This window comes from Lipotes vexillifer, unplaced genomic scaffold (assembly GCF_000442215.2).
Source record: "Lipotes vexillifer unplaced genomic scaffold, Lipotes_vexillifer_v1.1 scaffold1335, whole genome shotgun sequence".
Lineage (NCBI taxonomy): Eukaryota > Metazoa > Chordata > Mammalia > Artiodactyla > Lipotidae > Lipotes > Lipotes vexillifer.
In genome coordinates this window covers 96,974-114,755 of record NW_006770293.1, presented here as the reverse complement: position 1 = coordinate 114,755, position 17,782 = coordinate 96,974, and the positions used below count along the sequence as shown (strand labels likewise).

The 17,782-nt window shown below is 36.9% G+C and overlaps 1 protein-coding gene across 1 annotated transcript in view; it reads left to right on the top strand.

Annotated features, from left to right (window-relative positions):
- Positions 1-7,949: 7,949 nt before the first annotated feature.
- The window catches only part of PTAR1 (protein prenyltransferase alpha subunit repeat containing 1), a 38,906-nt gene continuing 29,073 nt past the window's right edge, over positions 7,950-17,782 (top strand). The window contains exon 1 of the mRNA XM_007446053.1: positions 7,950-8,035. Within this exon, the coding sequence (XP_007446115.1) occupies positions 7,950-8,035 (86 nt within the window). The remainder of the gene's footprint in view (positions 8,036-17,782) is intronic.

The window sequence follows — 17,782 nt, the reverse complement described above, 5'->3', positions numbered from 1 at the left end:
GCAACCCTTTCAGAAAAATTTCAACTGCCAAAATATGGTCTCAAGTTTCCTCACGATTCAGCCTCCAACTAAATTCCTAGGTGAGTTCCTCTACAGCTTCTTTATCTATGCTACATGTTGGCTATTCTATCCTTTCTTATTTTTTTCCATTTCTTTTCTTTCATTCATCTATCCATACATTTACATATTAATTGAGAGCCCATTATATGCAAGGCAAGGTACAGATACACAGCACTGAACAGGAAAAATAGGGTTCTAGCCCTTGTGGAGTTACATTCTATAGAATGATAAAGATATTGAACTAATTAGACAACTGTTAATTGCATTTAACATATGCTACAAGGAAAAAATACAAGAGTCTTGAGTATATAATGAGAGCTCTAGTCCTTTTTTCCTTTTAGGTATTTGACTTCATGTGTAGTAAGTAACAAATATGCTACATGCCTTGGCAAAACACATACATGACAGAGGATGCTAGATAAGTTCTTAAAACATTCAGGGGCCTGTCATGATAGTGAAGCTTCTAAGAGTCCAGTAGTCTGGGGCATGTCACAATATTTCTATCAACTGAAGGACAAGTTGTTTCATCTTGTACACTCTACCACTGAGAGACAATGGGCCACTTTAGATTCAGGAGGCAATATGTAGTCTATACAAATGCTCTAGTTGGAATAATTGACGGAGTAACTCATAGTTTTGAGTGGATCCCAGAGCTTCCATGCAAGCTGATTTTGGGCCATATGACCAAGAAGATCCAGTGGTAGCAAAATTTTTTTTTAAAATGTCATGGCAACACTCTTAGGGTTTTGAAAAAAGCCTGTCCTCTACTATTGATAAATATTAGCCTTTTGAGAAACAGTTCTGGGTTTGCTACTGGGCTTCATGACTAAATACCTGACCATAAGACACCACGTAACCATGTGACATGAGCTGTCCTTGGTGAGCTGTTCAGTGTGGTACAAAAAAGAAAAACGAGGATACAGAAAGTAAGAAAAATTGGAACTAAGCAATCATGCTTATAGCTGACATCCAGGTGAAAGCAATACTAAATCTGAAATCACTTTACAAACACTTTCAGGTCAGTAAAAGTTATTAGCTTGGCCTTCTTTCAATTTCTGAGACATGCTATGTAAACTCTCTTCTTAAGGACTTCACACATACTGTTTCCATTAGTGATGAGGCTCTTCCCCTGCTTGTCACAGGGCTGGTTCCTTCTTGTCTTTCAGGTCTCAGCTTAACTATCACCACCTGGAATAGGTTTCCCTGACCACACCATCTAAAGCTCTGCTCTTACTCCACACTGTTATCATCTAGCATGGTGCCTTGCTTTTACCTTTTGTGTCATGTATTACAATTTTTCATTATACATTTTTCTGTTTACTTGAATATTGTGTATTTCTTCCATTAGATGGTAAGTCCTACAAGAAGGCAAGAATAATGTCTGTTTTTCTCACCACCGTATACCTAGCAGCAAGCACAATGTCTTAAACACAGTAACATTCATTAAAATTTGTGGAATAAATAAGTACAATTACTTGGAGTCTCATCCCTCAGAGGTGGTATTTAACCTTCTCCTCCTATGAACCCAATACACAACATTTTGCACTGTTCTTTTTTGCACACTGATGGTGATTTTGCAGACTTACCATAGAAATTCAAGCGCCTAAAGCCAGAAGATGTTAATTGGGGAGTTACTCTTTGGCATTCCTTCCTAAAACTCAGACTGTCAGTCTCTATAAATACTATACTACAAGTTAGGGCATAATTCAACATTCAACAAAGAAAGTTCATCATTTCCTATGGGTGATTTTGGCCTGTTGTTAATTTGGATAAGTGTCAGAGGTGGCTTAAAACATGGAAATAGGAATAAACTGAGAAATATGGTATATTTTTATTACAAAATTTCTGAGTTGAAAAATTAGCTTAAGAAGTGAGATGAAAGAAGAGGAGATATAGCTCTGTCTTACTTTTAGGCAGTTACCAAAGAAGTCTCAACTAAACCTCTTTGGTAGTAAAAATGAAGCTTTTACTACTTTCCTAAATTTTCAGTTATGATTTTTTAACCTAAGTCTATTACATGATTGTCATATTTACACTGAAGAATAAGAAAAATGCAAAGCAAAAAAATAACTCCTTAAGAATGTACTCATATTAGGATACTTCTTTCCCTTAGTCATCCACTAAATGGCATATTACTAAGAAATTCCTAGAAAAATTTGACATCTTCAGTACATGAGAAACATTGAATCCATCATAGAGACATACCCATCTCCCTAGCTGTTTCCACATGCAAGGCCTGGATTGGCTCTTTTTCTCTCCAGACATTTTCTCTTGTTCTTTTCTGAAGATTACATCATGGGTTTCCTGGGCCTCTGTGGTAGGGAGAAGAGGATAAAGGAAAAGGATGACAGTTTGGAACTATCAAATGTCAAGAAAAATAAAACACCAGTTACTCAGCAACAAAAACCATATTATGCAAATAGTATCTTCATTCCTCTATCATCATGGATTCCAACATCAGTACTAACTGATCATTTAAAGTCACTGTCATGATAAGCATCTTTATAACATTTACCTACTTTGTCTGGTTAAAAAAAGTTCATGTTTTGATTAGGAAATTAATTGTAATAGCAGTATAATTCTCTTTAGAATATTAAACAATAGAGTTTCATTGTGAAAGTTAGTATTAAGCTTCATCTTAGTTTACTATTGTGTTTTAATACAGATTTACCTGTAAGGATGTTGTGTCAACTCATAGAAATAAGTAATAATTTGTATAGTGCTTCCCAGTTTAAAGGTGCTATCACATGCATTTTCTTATCTTTATCTCAACAATTATAATAGTGAAGTGTTACAGGGAACAATATTCAATATCTTATAATAACCTATAATGAAAAATAATCTGAAAAAAATATATATATATGTATATATATAACTGAATCACTTTGCTGTACACCCAAAACTAACACAATATTGTAAATCAATGATACTATAATTATAAATAAATAGTAACAATAGAAAAGAATAATGAAGTACTAGATATATCAACTAAGAACAAGGATAGATGTCATTTGCAATTCATGATTTTGTGACTTAAAAAAAAATAGTTCTTGATCATACATGAAGTTTTGTATTTGGAAAAATAAACCTACACACACTGAGGCAAAATGTATACCAAAACTCCCCTAAGTTTAATGTACGTCTTTTTAAATTCATTTATTAATTTCTATTCCTTTTCTTGAAATGGTTTTTAATAAAAACTTTACAGATAACATTACTCCTACTGATTTTTCTTAAGAATTCATAAAAAGACATTGATATTGTGACTTCTTGACTAGTATTATATTTCCCTTCTCCTATTTCTTTGTAAGTTCTTTGATTTTAAATTTTAGGAGTGATTAAGGTTGAGGTTTGGTATACTATAAGTATATATTTAGTCACAATGGTAATTTTATAATAAAGCACTTAAAATTGAGCACTTAATTATTTTAATGGAGGAAATAAACTTGTTGTTTTTGTAATAATAGCACATGGTAAAAACATGTTTAGTACTATTTACACTCTATCTTGCATAATGTTACCATAGTAAAATGGACTTCAATCCAAATAATGGAGTAAATAAATGACACATCATAGTGATAAAAGTGGAATAATACAGAGCAAAGATGAAAACAGATTATAAGGTCATCTACAACTCTGCACAAAGGTAATTACAGTTGACCCTTGAACAATAAGAGTTATCTTTTTTGCAGTTTATTGATTTTATTTTATTTTTTATACAGCAGGTTCTTATTAGTTATCTATTTTATACATATTAGTGTATAGATGTCAATCTCAACCTCCCAATTCATCCCACCACCCCACACCGCTTTCCCCCCTTGGTGTCCATACGTTTTTTCTCGACATCTGTGTCTCTATTTCAGCCTGCAAACAGGTTCATCTGTACCATTTTACAACAAGAGTTTAAACTGTACAGGTCCACTTATACACAAATTTTTTTTTCAATAGTAAATACTACAGTACTGTGATCCAGGTTTGGCTGAATCCCCAGATACTGAACCACAGAAAAGGAGGAATTGGAACCAGGGATGTGGAGGGCTGACTGTAAATTATACTCAGATTTTTGACTGTATGGAGGGTCAGCTCCCTGAACTCTCACGTTGTTCAAGAGTCAACTGTACTAGGTCTGTCATTAAAACCACCTTGGTGTCTTTCTTCCCACCAGTGCCCTCAACACATACATTAGGTTTTTCATTGTAGAAAGTTTGGAACAACCAGAGTAATACAAAGAATGTATATTTATAGGTCTTAATAATCTCTAGTAGTTCTATCATATGGAGATAACCATTGTTAACATTTTAGTTTATACTATCCCAGTCTAATACTTATATATATATTTATATTATGTACAATTTGTTTTGTATATGATGAAATAAAATTCATTTTTTATGGCAAGATGAGAAAAGTTTAAACATAAAATTTTTCTTTGCCTGGTTGGTCTTCCTCCCTCCCCTTTAGCATGTGTTGTGAATTTGTTAGCCAGATCTCCTTAGGAGATAATGTTCCTTCTTAACCTCACAAAGAGTCACAACTCCTTCAGAAAGAAAATAACCTTCCTTCTTAATCTTGTAAGGGGCCATGATAACCCACTACTCACTTTGTATGTGTACATCTGGATTGTGTAAACTGTCAACGATACATTATTTGACGTATCACACCTTGTCTCAAAAACTTATATAACTGTGCATTGAACTCTAATAAGTGGAACAGTTCTCAGAGCTTTCTGAAAGACTATCTCTTGGGTTATAATCCTCAGGTTGGCTTGAATAAAATTTTCCATTTCTTTCTTAGATCAACTATTGAATAATTTTTTGTCAACATATATATATGTTAATGCAAGTTCGTGGGCTCAATGCACAGTGAGGCCAAACAAACTGAAACTTCGGAGTGTGGAGCAGAGAAAGGTTTACTGCAAGGCCATGCAAGGAGATGAGGTGGCTCAGGCCCTAAAAAGCCCTGAGCTCCCCAAAGGGTTTCTGCAAAGCACTTTTAAAAGCCAGGTGAGGGAGGGGGGGTTGCAGGGTATGTGATCAGCTTATGCATTGTTCTCTGATTGGCTGACGGTGAGGTAGCAGGGTGGTGTCACAAGGGTTAACATTATCAGTCCTTAAACTCCAGGAGGCCTGGGGCTATGTGCTCAAGGTCAAGTAGTTTCTTCCACTTGGTGAGGGGGGTGGGGGATGTTCACATCTGGAAAACAACTCAGGAAATTTGCATCAAATACTACTATCTAGGTACTTCATAGAGGAGCTAAAGCAGAGGATATGGGGGAAGGCCTGTCCTGGGAAGGCCCCATGGGGTCCTTCTCGGTTACATATATAATTGTCTTATATGCTGTTTTGGTCCTTGTTTTTGTCATTATATATCTACCTTTTCCTCCATCATCAAATAGTCTTCTAAAATATGAAAGGAATGATTTGGGGGAGGGTATGGGAGGACTGTCAAATACATTCACAGGACTGTCAGATAGTCTTCTAAAATATGAAAGGCATGATTTTGGGGAGATTAAATTTTAAGCGAGTTATGGTTGCTTAAAAATCAATCTCTAAGAAAATTATTATGCATAAGAGTTGGCTAATTAACAAATAAATATATCCATGTTTTTATTAACATATACTTTAAAAAACTTCTTATATTACAAAAATTACATTTTGTTTGTGTTACTTAGAAAATAAATTCTCCTATAAATATACTTCCTCCTAAGCATTTGCTACATATTCTCCTAGTTACAATGAGCTTTTAAATGACTAAACAGTATTTTATCATATAGATTTACTGTAATTTAATCAATCCCCAAAGTTGGGCATTTAAGCTATTTAAAATATTCCATTATTAGTAAGTGTATTTTGCAGATCCCTGAACATAAATCTTTGAATCCTTCAACAAAATCATGCTAAATTCATCATATCCTATTCTTATAAACATATCATTATTAAAGTCACATGAATTTCAATTCTCCTTTGAACCTCAGCTTCCTTATCAGCAAAATAAGGGGATTGGGTCACAGTCCTAGTATGCTCTAACTATAAAAAATTCAAGTTCTAAACATAGCAGATCTTTAATAATTGGGTGAAACAATTTGTGAACTCTTAGAAGAAACATGAGACATATAGTTCACACCTTTCAAATGAAGGTAGTGTGTGTCTGTGTCTGTGTGTGTGTTGGAAGGGGACATACCGAATCATATAGGATGTTTTCTTCCCATCAATTTCACTTCAAGATTTGGGAATAAAGTTTGCTGTTGCTGTTTTTTTTCCTGTTAAATATATTAGAGTGAAATACAAAAATCACACTAATTTTTAAGATAAAAATAAATTCTTTGAAAAAAATGTCATATTTCTGAGTGTGTTCTTTAAGCTCTGCCCCAGAAGTCAGGACTTATCTCCCACTTTTATCAGGAAAGGATGCAAGGCTCTGATTAATAGAATAGGAAGAAGACTTATCAGAAACCATTTCAGAACTGACTACATTTTGAGACTAATTAGGACATTTGAAGTTGTCTTTGGCCCTGGAATCTAAACACAAATTCACTCCACTGACTCATTTGAGAACTTGTCAATATGTTAAGGTTTGTTTGACTTTACTAAATTAAACCTGTCCATCTTGCTTTTCTATAATTTTATGAAACTTCTAGCTCATTTCTTTTAAAACCAGAAGGCCAAAGTCCATACAGCAGGTGTAGCCTTTCTAAAAGTACCCATAGGGAGTACCGACCACTGAATATAATTTATATTTCTCATTCACTGCTTTGTAATTTTGCATCCAGTGGATGGTTTTTACTTTCACAATCATCAACCCTACTTCAAATGCTCTACATATGTTTATATTAAACATTGAGTTTGCTTTAAAAAAAAAAGTTTCTAAAAGACTTCAAGGATTAAGTAAAAAGAAACAAAAGCAGCCGGATTTTTTCTAACAGAGGTTGAAAGAAAATTTGATACATGAAAATTTGAATTACAGCATTTCAAAATCCAAATGGACTAGAAAGCCAGTTTTTCTTATAAAAATTATTTGTAGCAAGGCAAATAGCTATTAAGAGCAAACCTTGCCAGGGACTTGGTTTTTTAACTCCAAAACTAACACGCAACGTTCATAGGACACCAAATGACGTGCAAAGCAAGGTACACTCGATGTAGAAAATCTAAAAAATACCTCTGTACTTCTACTCCCTATATGGAGAGAGCAAATAACTTTTCCTTTCCTTTCCTTTTCCTTCCTTTAATCCATTTATTAAATTTTTTAAATTAACTTTTTGAAAGCGTCTGCTTAGTGGCCGAAATTGGCACGCAGGTACAAAAGCTTTAAGTCACGAATACGGTCCGACTGGGCCTCATTCCGTCAGGGGCGTCTCTGGACGGCCTCATCTCTCCAACTAAGAAAATACAGGGAACAAGCTCTCAGAGCGCCAAGGGACTAACTGCTTAAGAGGATCTTCAGTCTCGGTTAAACCTTCCTCCAAGAGCATTCTGGCACTGGCTCCTTTCCAGAACAGCTGAGGACGGGTGCTCTGGGCGGGGTATTCAGGCCAGACCCCGGCTCTGGGAGTGACCTTAGGACCCCTCCCTCCTCGGTCCCCAGTAGACCAGAAACTAAAATAAAATGTGTAATACAGCGACCTGAGGTAACTGCAAATGAGTGTGCAGCATCTTCTCAGGCGCTTAGAAACTCGCTTACGAGAGGAAGTGAGGGACCAAGGTGCCAGCCTCAGCCTCGTCAGGGACCACACACCGACCGACCGCGGGCTGACCCGGAAGTGCTCGGCGGCGGCCTCCACGGCGGGGGCAGGGGCGCGGCCAAACCGGCGCACACGCGCGCGCTCCCCGGGAACTCCCGCGGGTGGCTCGGCGCTTTCCCGGAGGCGCTCCCGAGCTGCCGCGGACGCCGCCAACATGGCCGAGACGAGCGAGGAGGTGGCGGTGCTGGTTCAGCGGGTGGTGAAGGACATCACCAACGCCTTCAGGAGGAACCCGCACATGTGAGTCGCGCGCCGGCGGTGCCCCCGCCTCCGCCGCCTCCGGGGGTCGTCGGGGGCGGGAGGGGGCGGGGCCAAGCCTCGAGCCGACCTCGGACTGCAGGTCTTGACCCGCGCGCTGCTCACAAGAGCCGACGGAGCCGGGTCGGGCCCCGATAGTTGTCGGCCGCCGCGGGGCCAGCTTTCCGCTACCGGAACAAGCTCTCGGGCGAGTCCTTAGAAGTGACCTCGGAAAATCAAAACGTTGCGACTCTGTTTGGTTCTCCTCCCTCCCACCCCTTTCCCAGGAGTTCACGAAACTCGAAAGACTTCACCCGTGTGTCCACGTCCCACATCCGTTTAAGGTACACGGTGTGGGTCTGTATGTGCTTTGTTAACACAACTCTTTTGAGGTTCATCCCGGACCTTGGTAAGAAGGGGTTACTGATCATCTTATTCTCCACGGGCCAAAACCCCCTCAGTTTACTAGCCGAAGGTAGCTTGAGGCTGCTTTTGACTTTCGCCTCACCTGTCCCAAAATCGTAGAGGAACTTCGATGAAACATTTTGTTTTGAAGGTGAACAGGGCATTCTCAAGAGAGTAGCTTCTGTAGACACAGGTTGGGTCTGGTGGGAAGCAGATGAAACCTCGACACTTTTTAGCATTAGCTGATTCATAGTTACAGGGAGCATATTAATTCTTTTTTTATTCAAACGCTGCTGCCCTCTTTAAGTAGGACACCACAGAACTGACACATGTTATCTTTCCCTCCTTCCTTTCCATTTTACTTGGAGTACTCCGGGAAGATCCGGTAAGAGACTGTATTCTGTCTGATACTTCTGCTTTTATGTAACGGAAAAGAAGCTATTAAAGGAGAGATATATCTACACATTGTACAAAAGAGTAAGGAAGAAGCAAGAGTGTAGCTATTTTCCTATCCTTCCTCCCTTCATCCCTCCTCCCCTCAAGAGAAAGAAACATGGAATCCAGTTTTACATTGTTTTCACTTTACCTAATTGCTTATGGAGTTTTGTTGTTTTAAAAAATATTTTATTCTTTAAACTGGAACGCATGAATTATTCTTTTTAAGCATTCTAACTTCTTAAGGTTTTCCGCTGAAAAGAGGTGCCAAACCATCTAAATGAAGTGTTCTTTTCCTTCAAGGTGATGCCCTCAGATGTCTTGCTCCCTCGTGCCACACAGTTGGAGACCTGCAACTGTGCCTCATTAAAAACAAGACACTGCTGGCCTCAAAACACACCTGCCACCTCTGACAGCGTCCACTTCCTTTCCCCTTGTGACTGCTGCCTTTTTCAGAATGAGAGTGTTTGGAATGATTTCCTGGCAGTAACCATAGTGGGCACTGGGCCTTCTAAAGAATGCTTTGATGCCTTGTTGTGTATCAGTCTTTCAGTCCCCTTTTGAGAATGAGAGCTTTAGTGCAAATAAGAGACATTCTCAAAAAAAAAAAGTTGGACAAATGAAATGACTATTTTCTCATCATTTGGGGTTATTTTTCTTAAAGAAATTGAGGAGGTTAGAAAGAAGTCTAATAAGTACAGTAATCATCTTAGTTTGTCTTCTTTGAAGTAGACTAGAAAAGCATCAGTATTTCATATTTGAAAAAACTTGAATTTGAGTGTTCATTGGCCTGGCAGGTTGACACAGTGCAGTTTGGAACACATCCCAGTTCTTCTGGATCATATTTATTGAAACTCATAAAGGACTTTAATGCCCCCCCCAATCGCATTTTTTATGAGATCTCATCAATGTGCTCTGTGCCAGTGCATAACTTATAATTATTAATAAACATTTGGGTCATTCAGTATTTTTTAAAGTTTGAAATAATTTGAGCATTTGAAAAAATATGAAATAATGATATAGATCTGAAAATTTTAAATAGCTTAACTCATTGTTTAATATTAATTTTCAGCTGTATTTTAGTACATATTCCCTACAGTAACAGTATCTCCAGTAATATTACAATGCGTCTTTAAAAATGTCTTATAATTTGGACTTTTCAAAATTGCTCATACTTCCTCCCTTCATCTAACCCTTTTACTTCCAAAATATATATGCTCTATTTCTAGTTAAAAGAAAAAGGCATCATTTACCTTCAAAGTTAGTACCTAATTACACTTTTCAGTATTATAAAAGAAAGTTTTTTATTCTTTTTGTTTTCCTCTTTTCTACAAATACAAGATAGATCATAATTTTATTAGCCAGCATCTACTACAGTAAATATATTGACTTTGTCTCTGGAAATTTCTAGCCAGTAGGAGTTGAAGATATAATGGGTGAAATGTGGGTTTTGTTACTGGTGGGTATGGATAGGTTACCCTTTCTCAGCCTGTTTCTACTTTCTCTCTTTTTTTTTAAAATTTATTGATTTAATTTATTTATTTTTGACTGCGTTGGATCTTTGTTGCTGCACACAGGCTTTCTCTAGTTGTGGTGAGTGGGGGCTATTCTTTGTTGCAGTGCGCGGGCTTCTCATTGCGGTGGCTTCTCTTGTTGCGGAGCATGGGCTCTAGAGGCTGATGAAAGCATAGGAAAATCACCTCACACAGTGTCTTGCACTTAGTTGCCACTAGGTAAATAGTAGACTTAACCTGAATCCCTGTGTTCCTTAGGAAATATATTGGCCAACTGAATGATGAATGTGAAGCACTTTATAAACTGAAAAATACCATGCAAATGTTGTTTGTGTGGTTGACTCCTAGAGAATACTTTGGAAAAATAACTGAAGGCTTGACCCAGCGACAGGTATTAGCTTAATGTACAGATGCTGTGCTAGTGTGGAGGACAGCTGTTTACAGTGTAATTAGGGTCATGTCAAAGTTCTCTTATCCAGAAAGTTATTATTTTTTATTACTCTGTAATATTTATTGAACTCTCACTGTTTATGTAGCTACCATCTTCACAGTATGGAATAGGAAGAAGTATAAAATACAGTTCTTGTACTCAAGGCCCTCAGAAATATCTGTGATGTTGGAAATGTTCTTTATCTGTCCTGTCCAAATGGTAACCACTAGCCATATATAGCTGTTGAGTGCTTGAAATGTGGCTAGTGCGAAAGAAGATCTAAATTTGAAGTTTTATTTAATTTTAATTGATTTATACATAATGGACACATATGCCTGGTGACCACTGTATTGCACAGTGCAGGTCTAGATGGAGACCTAAGACTTGTATGTATGAACAGTGCATTTACCCTGCAAAGCAGTTTATAATAAGGGCTAGACTAGCAGTATGGTAAGCAAGTCGTACGTGAGTCTATTAGTAGTTAAAAGGGAAGCTGGGTATGTCTGGGCTAGTGCTCTTAGGGGAGGTGGGTTTTTGAGTGGCACTGTGAAGACAAGGTAGGATTTACAGTCTTGGAGACCTCTACAAGAAGCAGTGAATGGACTAAAAAATAACAAAATGTGATTGAAAAGATAAAGTAGGGACAGATTATGGAAGTCCTTGACTATCTGACTTAATTTCATTCATTCCATCGGTGCATTCAGCAAAAGAATGTTTCTATTTGATAGATACAATGCTGGTCTCTAGGTATATGGGGCTAGGATTGGGGTATAGATTGATGAACACACCACACTTGGTCCCTGCCCAGTGGAACTTTAAACAAATCAACACACAAATTATGAAAAGAGCCCCAAAGGATAAGAAGGATAGTTTGAAAGAATAATAACAGAGAGGACTAATTAAGGATGGATGGTCAAGATAGTTTTCCTGAGGAAATAGCAATTAAATTGAGACATGAGGCTTGGATAAGAGTTGGCTCAGGGAAAATATACTTCTTAGGCAGTGGGTAGGCCCCAGTGAGAATTTTTGAGTAAGGCAGTAGTAATGAAAGGCAGTTTCAGATCGTCTGCAAGTTGAACTGAAGAATAGGAAAGCATAGAATCTTAATTGACTTCTTACACTTGATTTTTATCTATTTATTTGAACAATAGTATACTTGTAAAAGTTTGGGTTTGCAGTCTCACAGTCCTGGGTTTGAACCTTGGCTTGTCATTTACTAGCTGAGCAGTCTCAGACAAGACTTTTTCCTCATCTATAAAATGGAATTAAAATTCCTACTTTATAAGATTAATGTGTGGAATAAATGAAATAGTGTATGTAAAACCTAAAACAGAGCATTGCATATCATAAACACTCAGTAAACAATAGTAATTTGTGTATCTGTTTTCTAAATAGGGTCAGTAATATAATTTCAGTGATAGTTAGTAATCTTCAGAATTGAGAAAGCTTATGAGGTCTCTAAAATATCTTAATCACCAGTAAAGTTTTAGTTAACAATATGCAAGGGTCAGTTCTTTTAGATACTTTTCTAACTTTTTGGTCATTCTGGAAAGAATTCCAGTTTGAAAGAAAAAAAATAACTATTAGATTAAAAAGATTTGTACCATTTGCTGAATCTTGGGCTGTTTTCTCTTCAGTCACTCCACATTACAGGGTTCAGTTTTAATATTTGGAGACCATCCTTACCTCCCTGACAGGAAGCTGGTCAATATTACTTTTGTAAATAAGTGGACCTACTCCAGTTAGACTGATGTTTCTGAAAAGTACAGACAAGAGAAGCTGTCTAAACATGAGGAACAAGGTCAGTATCCGTGTTGTATGAACCTTGAACTTCATCTAGAAGTTAGTGGATCCCCGTTGTGAAGTGAAGCGCTAAGGGAGATATACCATGCTGTGGATGATCTTTTTAAGTAAATATGTAGGTTCATTCCATGTTGCTGGTCCTTTGGAGCAGCCTTCAAAGGTAACCTACAAAGTGAGCACTGTGGTTTCTCATTGAAAAGATTGGAACTTGATCGCTGTCTCAAATTTTCATGTTTGTAAAAACCCATGACCTTGTTAATGCAGATATTTACTTGAGTATCCTGGTTAAGCACCAGGAATCTAAATTGCCAGAAACCTAAAAATAAAGAAGAATGGAATGTGGTGGCAGTGAAAGAATCAGAAATTTCTCTTATGAGACTATTTCATAAGGAAATAACTGGAGATGTATTTGATGTTATAACACATTCATTGTAACCATGAATGATACAAAAATTATATAAGAAAATGTTTAATGTGAATTGTTAAATTAAAAAAAAAAAGAATTATAGGGGCTTCCCTGGCAGTCCAGTGGTTAAGATTGCGTGCTTCTAGCACAGGGGGCACGGGTTCCATCCCCGGTCAGGAAACTAAGATCCCGCATGCCATGGGGCACAGCCAAATAAATAAATAAATAAAAATTTGAAAAGGATTATAGAAGAGTATGTCCAATATAACCCCACTTTTGTAAACTACTTAGAAAAAATGGATGCATACCCAGCATTAGTGGTGGTAGAGGGATGACAAATGACTTTTAGTTTTTTTTCCCTGAATTTTCCAACTTTGGGTATGAAATTAGAATTTAAATAGCCAGAAATCTTGCTAGAACTCTAAAAAGAGTTAATCTAAAGCCTGCTTGCTTTCACTGATGTCTTTATTTCCACTAGTGTCAAGAGTTTTGGGCTAAATAGTAGGAGATCCAGATTTTGAATTAAGCCACTAGCACTATGACCTTGAGTAAATCACCTTAACCTCAGTGGATCTCATTTCCCTCATCTGACAAAATGAGAGACTGGAGGAATGAAGTCCCTTCCAATTTCAAAATGATTCTGGAATTCTGTTCTAAATTGTCTGAAAAAAAAGTGGACTATGACCTAAGGGACTAGGCATAGGAGAAATCTGAAGTCAAACACAGTTATTTGGAATCTTACTGACCTACCTTTATGAAGTACATGTTATATTTTTAGGAAGCAGAAAAACATTGTATCTTAGGGTCAAATAACTTGACAAAGGCTTAACTTTCTTTGCTTTAGCTTCCCATTATCTGTTAACCAAGGAACTTTTCTGGTTGACCGCAGGCTCTTAACTGAATTAATGGTAATATACTTCATCTCCGCCTGGTACTTTGTAGCTTACCACAGTCTTTACATTGTATTATTTGCTTTTCATAACTGGCAGGGAAGGCATTGTTATTTCTGTATTTCAGATGAGGATACTGATGGCAAGTGCCTATTCAAATTCACATTGATCAGTGGTAGAACAGAGACTAACTAGAACCCTGAACCTTAGAAGGTTGAGTGCTTTTGTCTCTACATCCTCCTACCTCTCTTTTAATGTTTCTTTTTTTTTCATAGTGCTTCATATTCCCTGATATGACCATTTTCATTCTCTTTACATGAGATTAGCTTTTGGGTTTCTCAGTCATAAAATTTGAAAGCTGGATGAGACCTAGCAGTCCATTTCCCTTATTTAGAAATGTAATGCAATTCCTCTATTTTACAGATGAAGAAATTGAGGTCTACAGAGGCCAAGTGGCAGGAGATAGAGATATCGATACATATATAGAGAGATATATCTATATCATATTGACAAAGCTAGGATTTGGACCCACTGCATTAGAAGGAAATCAGCGGTAATGTTCTTTTGGAGAGTCAAGAAGTGATATTCTTTGAAAACTATTTGATTATCACTGAAGTGCACTGATAATCAGCGTTCCAGTAGGAGTTATTGAGCACCTGCTATATCCAAGGCATTCTTGTTTTTTAAAATTATTTCTTGGAAGGATAATAGCCAACTAACGCAGTGTGTTGTTATTTGTGCAGATGGTTCTGTACTTTCATTTAGGTACCAGATTATTAGTTGGGCATTTTATGTGTGGTGTAAATAGTGAGCAAGGCACGTTTTTAAATTGTGAATTTAAGTAAAAAGTCCTCCCCCCACAATGGACTATACTCAGAAGCTAGGATTCTTTTATTCTTGTTACTCTAACATTCATATTGTTGACTTTTGCAGTTCTTTGTAGTATTGTAGGTGGTTGTTAGATCTCAGAACACAGACTTTCTTGAAATAATTACACTGAGTTTATTATTTTTTAACTATAATTCTAGTTTTCTTAAAACATTGTTTTACATAGTAATACCTGAACACCAGAAAATACCAGCAATTCAGACATGTATTTAGTCAGTTATAGATCTAGACGTGGCTAGTTGTCCTAATAGTGTGTTAAATTAGATTAGAATTCATATCACCAAATACAAAAATATATTTTGAAATACTGGGCATTGGACTCAGATGCTCTCTCAGCATTGCCCCATTCTTCCTAAGAACTTCATTTATATTACTAGAGTGGCAAAGTGTTAACATTTTGTTTTAGATATTGACGCAACTCCCCAGCAAAACCAGCAGCTTTGTGTAGTCTGGGACCACCTTGTTTTATTCATTTTTGCATTTTCAGAACCTAACACAGTATCCCATTCATTGTAGTACTCAGGAAATGTTTAGATAGTACTGGCATGGTGTATCAAAACACCTCTGAGTCAACTGAGTCAGTTGTCGGGACAAAAAGCCTTAGGTCCCAAAGTCTACTTGGGAGTTAAATCAACTCAAAAGAACGGTTAGTGACTTGCAACCCCTAGAATACCCTCTTTTATTGATATATCCCTGTGTCACTAATGAAGCGATCAGTAAAAAGTAGGTTACTTCTGAGCTATCCAGTTTAGAGTTTCCAGGACGGATTTTATTTTAGTTCTGCAGCCTCCCACCAGTTTGTGATGGTGGCCTAACAGATAAAGAGTGCTTTTCTTATAATCTGTAATTGAACAGTTTTCCTCTTTGCATTTGTCAGCCAGCATACTGTCTTGGCAGGGGAATTCAAGGGCATAATAGATGCTGTCACACACAAGCTCTGAAAACCAGTTCTTTATTCTGTTTTTTAAAAACACATTTTTAAAAAATCTGCTTAGATGCTCTAAAAATATTTTATGTCAACTGCTCTTGTTAAAAGGTTTCTTGTAAGTTATTCCTTAATTAATGGAAGAACATACTATTTGAGAAAGGATGTTTCACATAGACAAGAACTGTAAATTCTTTATAGCTGAAAGGAATGAGTGCAGGTTTTACAAAAATATTTTTGTGTTTGCTGGTTCATTTACTGTGTAAGTCAACTGCCCTATGTATTGTTTATTAAATCTCTGCCTGTAATGTAAATTTTCTTTTTTTTTTATTGGAGTATAATTGCTTTACAATGTTGTGTTAGTTTCTGCTGTACAACAAAGTGGATCAGCTATATGTGTACATATATCCCCTCCCTCTTGGACCTCCCTCCCACCCCACCCCCATCCCACCCATCTAGGTCATCAGAGAGCATCTAGCTGAGCTCCCTGTGCTATACAGCAGGTTCCCACTAGCTATCTATTGTACAAATGGTAGCGTATATATGTCAATCCTAATCTCCCAATTCACCCCACCCTTCCCTTCCCCCACTGTGTCCACGTGTCCATTCTCTACATCTGCATTTCTATTCCTGCCCTGCAAATAGGTTCACCTGTACCCTTTTTCTAGATTCCACATGTATGCGTTAATATACAATATTTGTTTTTCTCTTTTTGACTTACTTCACTCTGTATGACAGACTCTAGGTCCATCCACATCTCTACAAATGACCTAATTTTATTCTTTTTTTATGGCTGAGTAATATTCCTTGTATATATGTACCACATTGTCTTTATCCATTCATCTGTCGATGGACATTTAGGTTGCTTCCATGTTCTGGCTATTGTAAATAGTGCTGCAGTGAACATTGTGGTACATGTATCTTTTTGAATTGCGGTTTTCTCAGGATATATGCCTAGTAGTGGGATTGCTGGGTCATATGGTAGTTCTATTTTTTGCCTGTAATGTAAATTTTCAACTTAAGTTGAGGTGGGTTAAGGGATATAGAAGCCACCACAGATGAAAATGGTCAAATCCTGAAGTGTATTTTGTGTTTTAACAATATTTACATATTAACATGTTATTTATTTTAGAAATGTATAAAGAATTATAAAAAAGAAAAGAAAATATGGTCCACAGTCTCACTGATAATATAATTTTATTAATAATCTGGTCTACATATATTTATTAGCAGGCAAACATAAATACATTTTTGACATTTTTATAATCATAAATAATATGTACAAGTAACTAGAAAATTTAAACTGTATAAAAATAAATCCTCTCCCCAAAAGGTTCTTGGTATCCTTTCAAGAAATTTTTTAGTGCATCTATATATCTTTTTAAAAGATTATACAGGGACTTCCCTGGTGTTCCAGTGGTTAAAAATCTGCCTTCCAATGCAGGGGACACGGGTTTGATCCCTGGTTGGGGAACTAAGATCCCACGTGCAGCGGGGCAACTAAACAACTAAACCCATGTGCTCTAGAGCCCATGCACAACAACTATAGAGAAGCCCACAACTAAGAGCCCACACACCGCAATGAAGACCCAGAATAGCCAAAAAAAAAAAAAAAAAAAGGAAAAGAAAAAGACTAGGACTTTGCCCTTAAAAAAAAAAAAAGATTATACAAAGGGCTTTGTGCTGTACACTGTATTTGGCATTTTGCTTTTTTTGTTTTATGTATGTTGGCACCCTTTCCATACCAGCATATGCAGATTTACCTCATTATTTTTTTTTCAGCTTTATCACATGGATGAACCACATTTATTTTACCAGTCTTACATTGTTTGATACACATTCAGAGTATTTCCAGATTGTTGCACTGTTGCCATGAATATCCAATGAATTCATATATTTTGGCACAGGATAATTTCTGAACAGTAGAATCACTGGGTCAAAGGGTATATGTACTTTAAAAATTGACAGACATTTTCAAATTTCTATTCAAAGATTAGACCAATTTTCATTCCTGTAACAGCAAGTACAGCATACTAATTTTTCCATACTCTTAT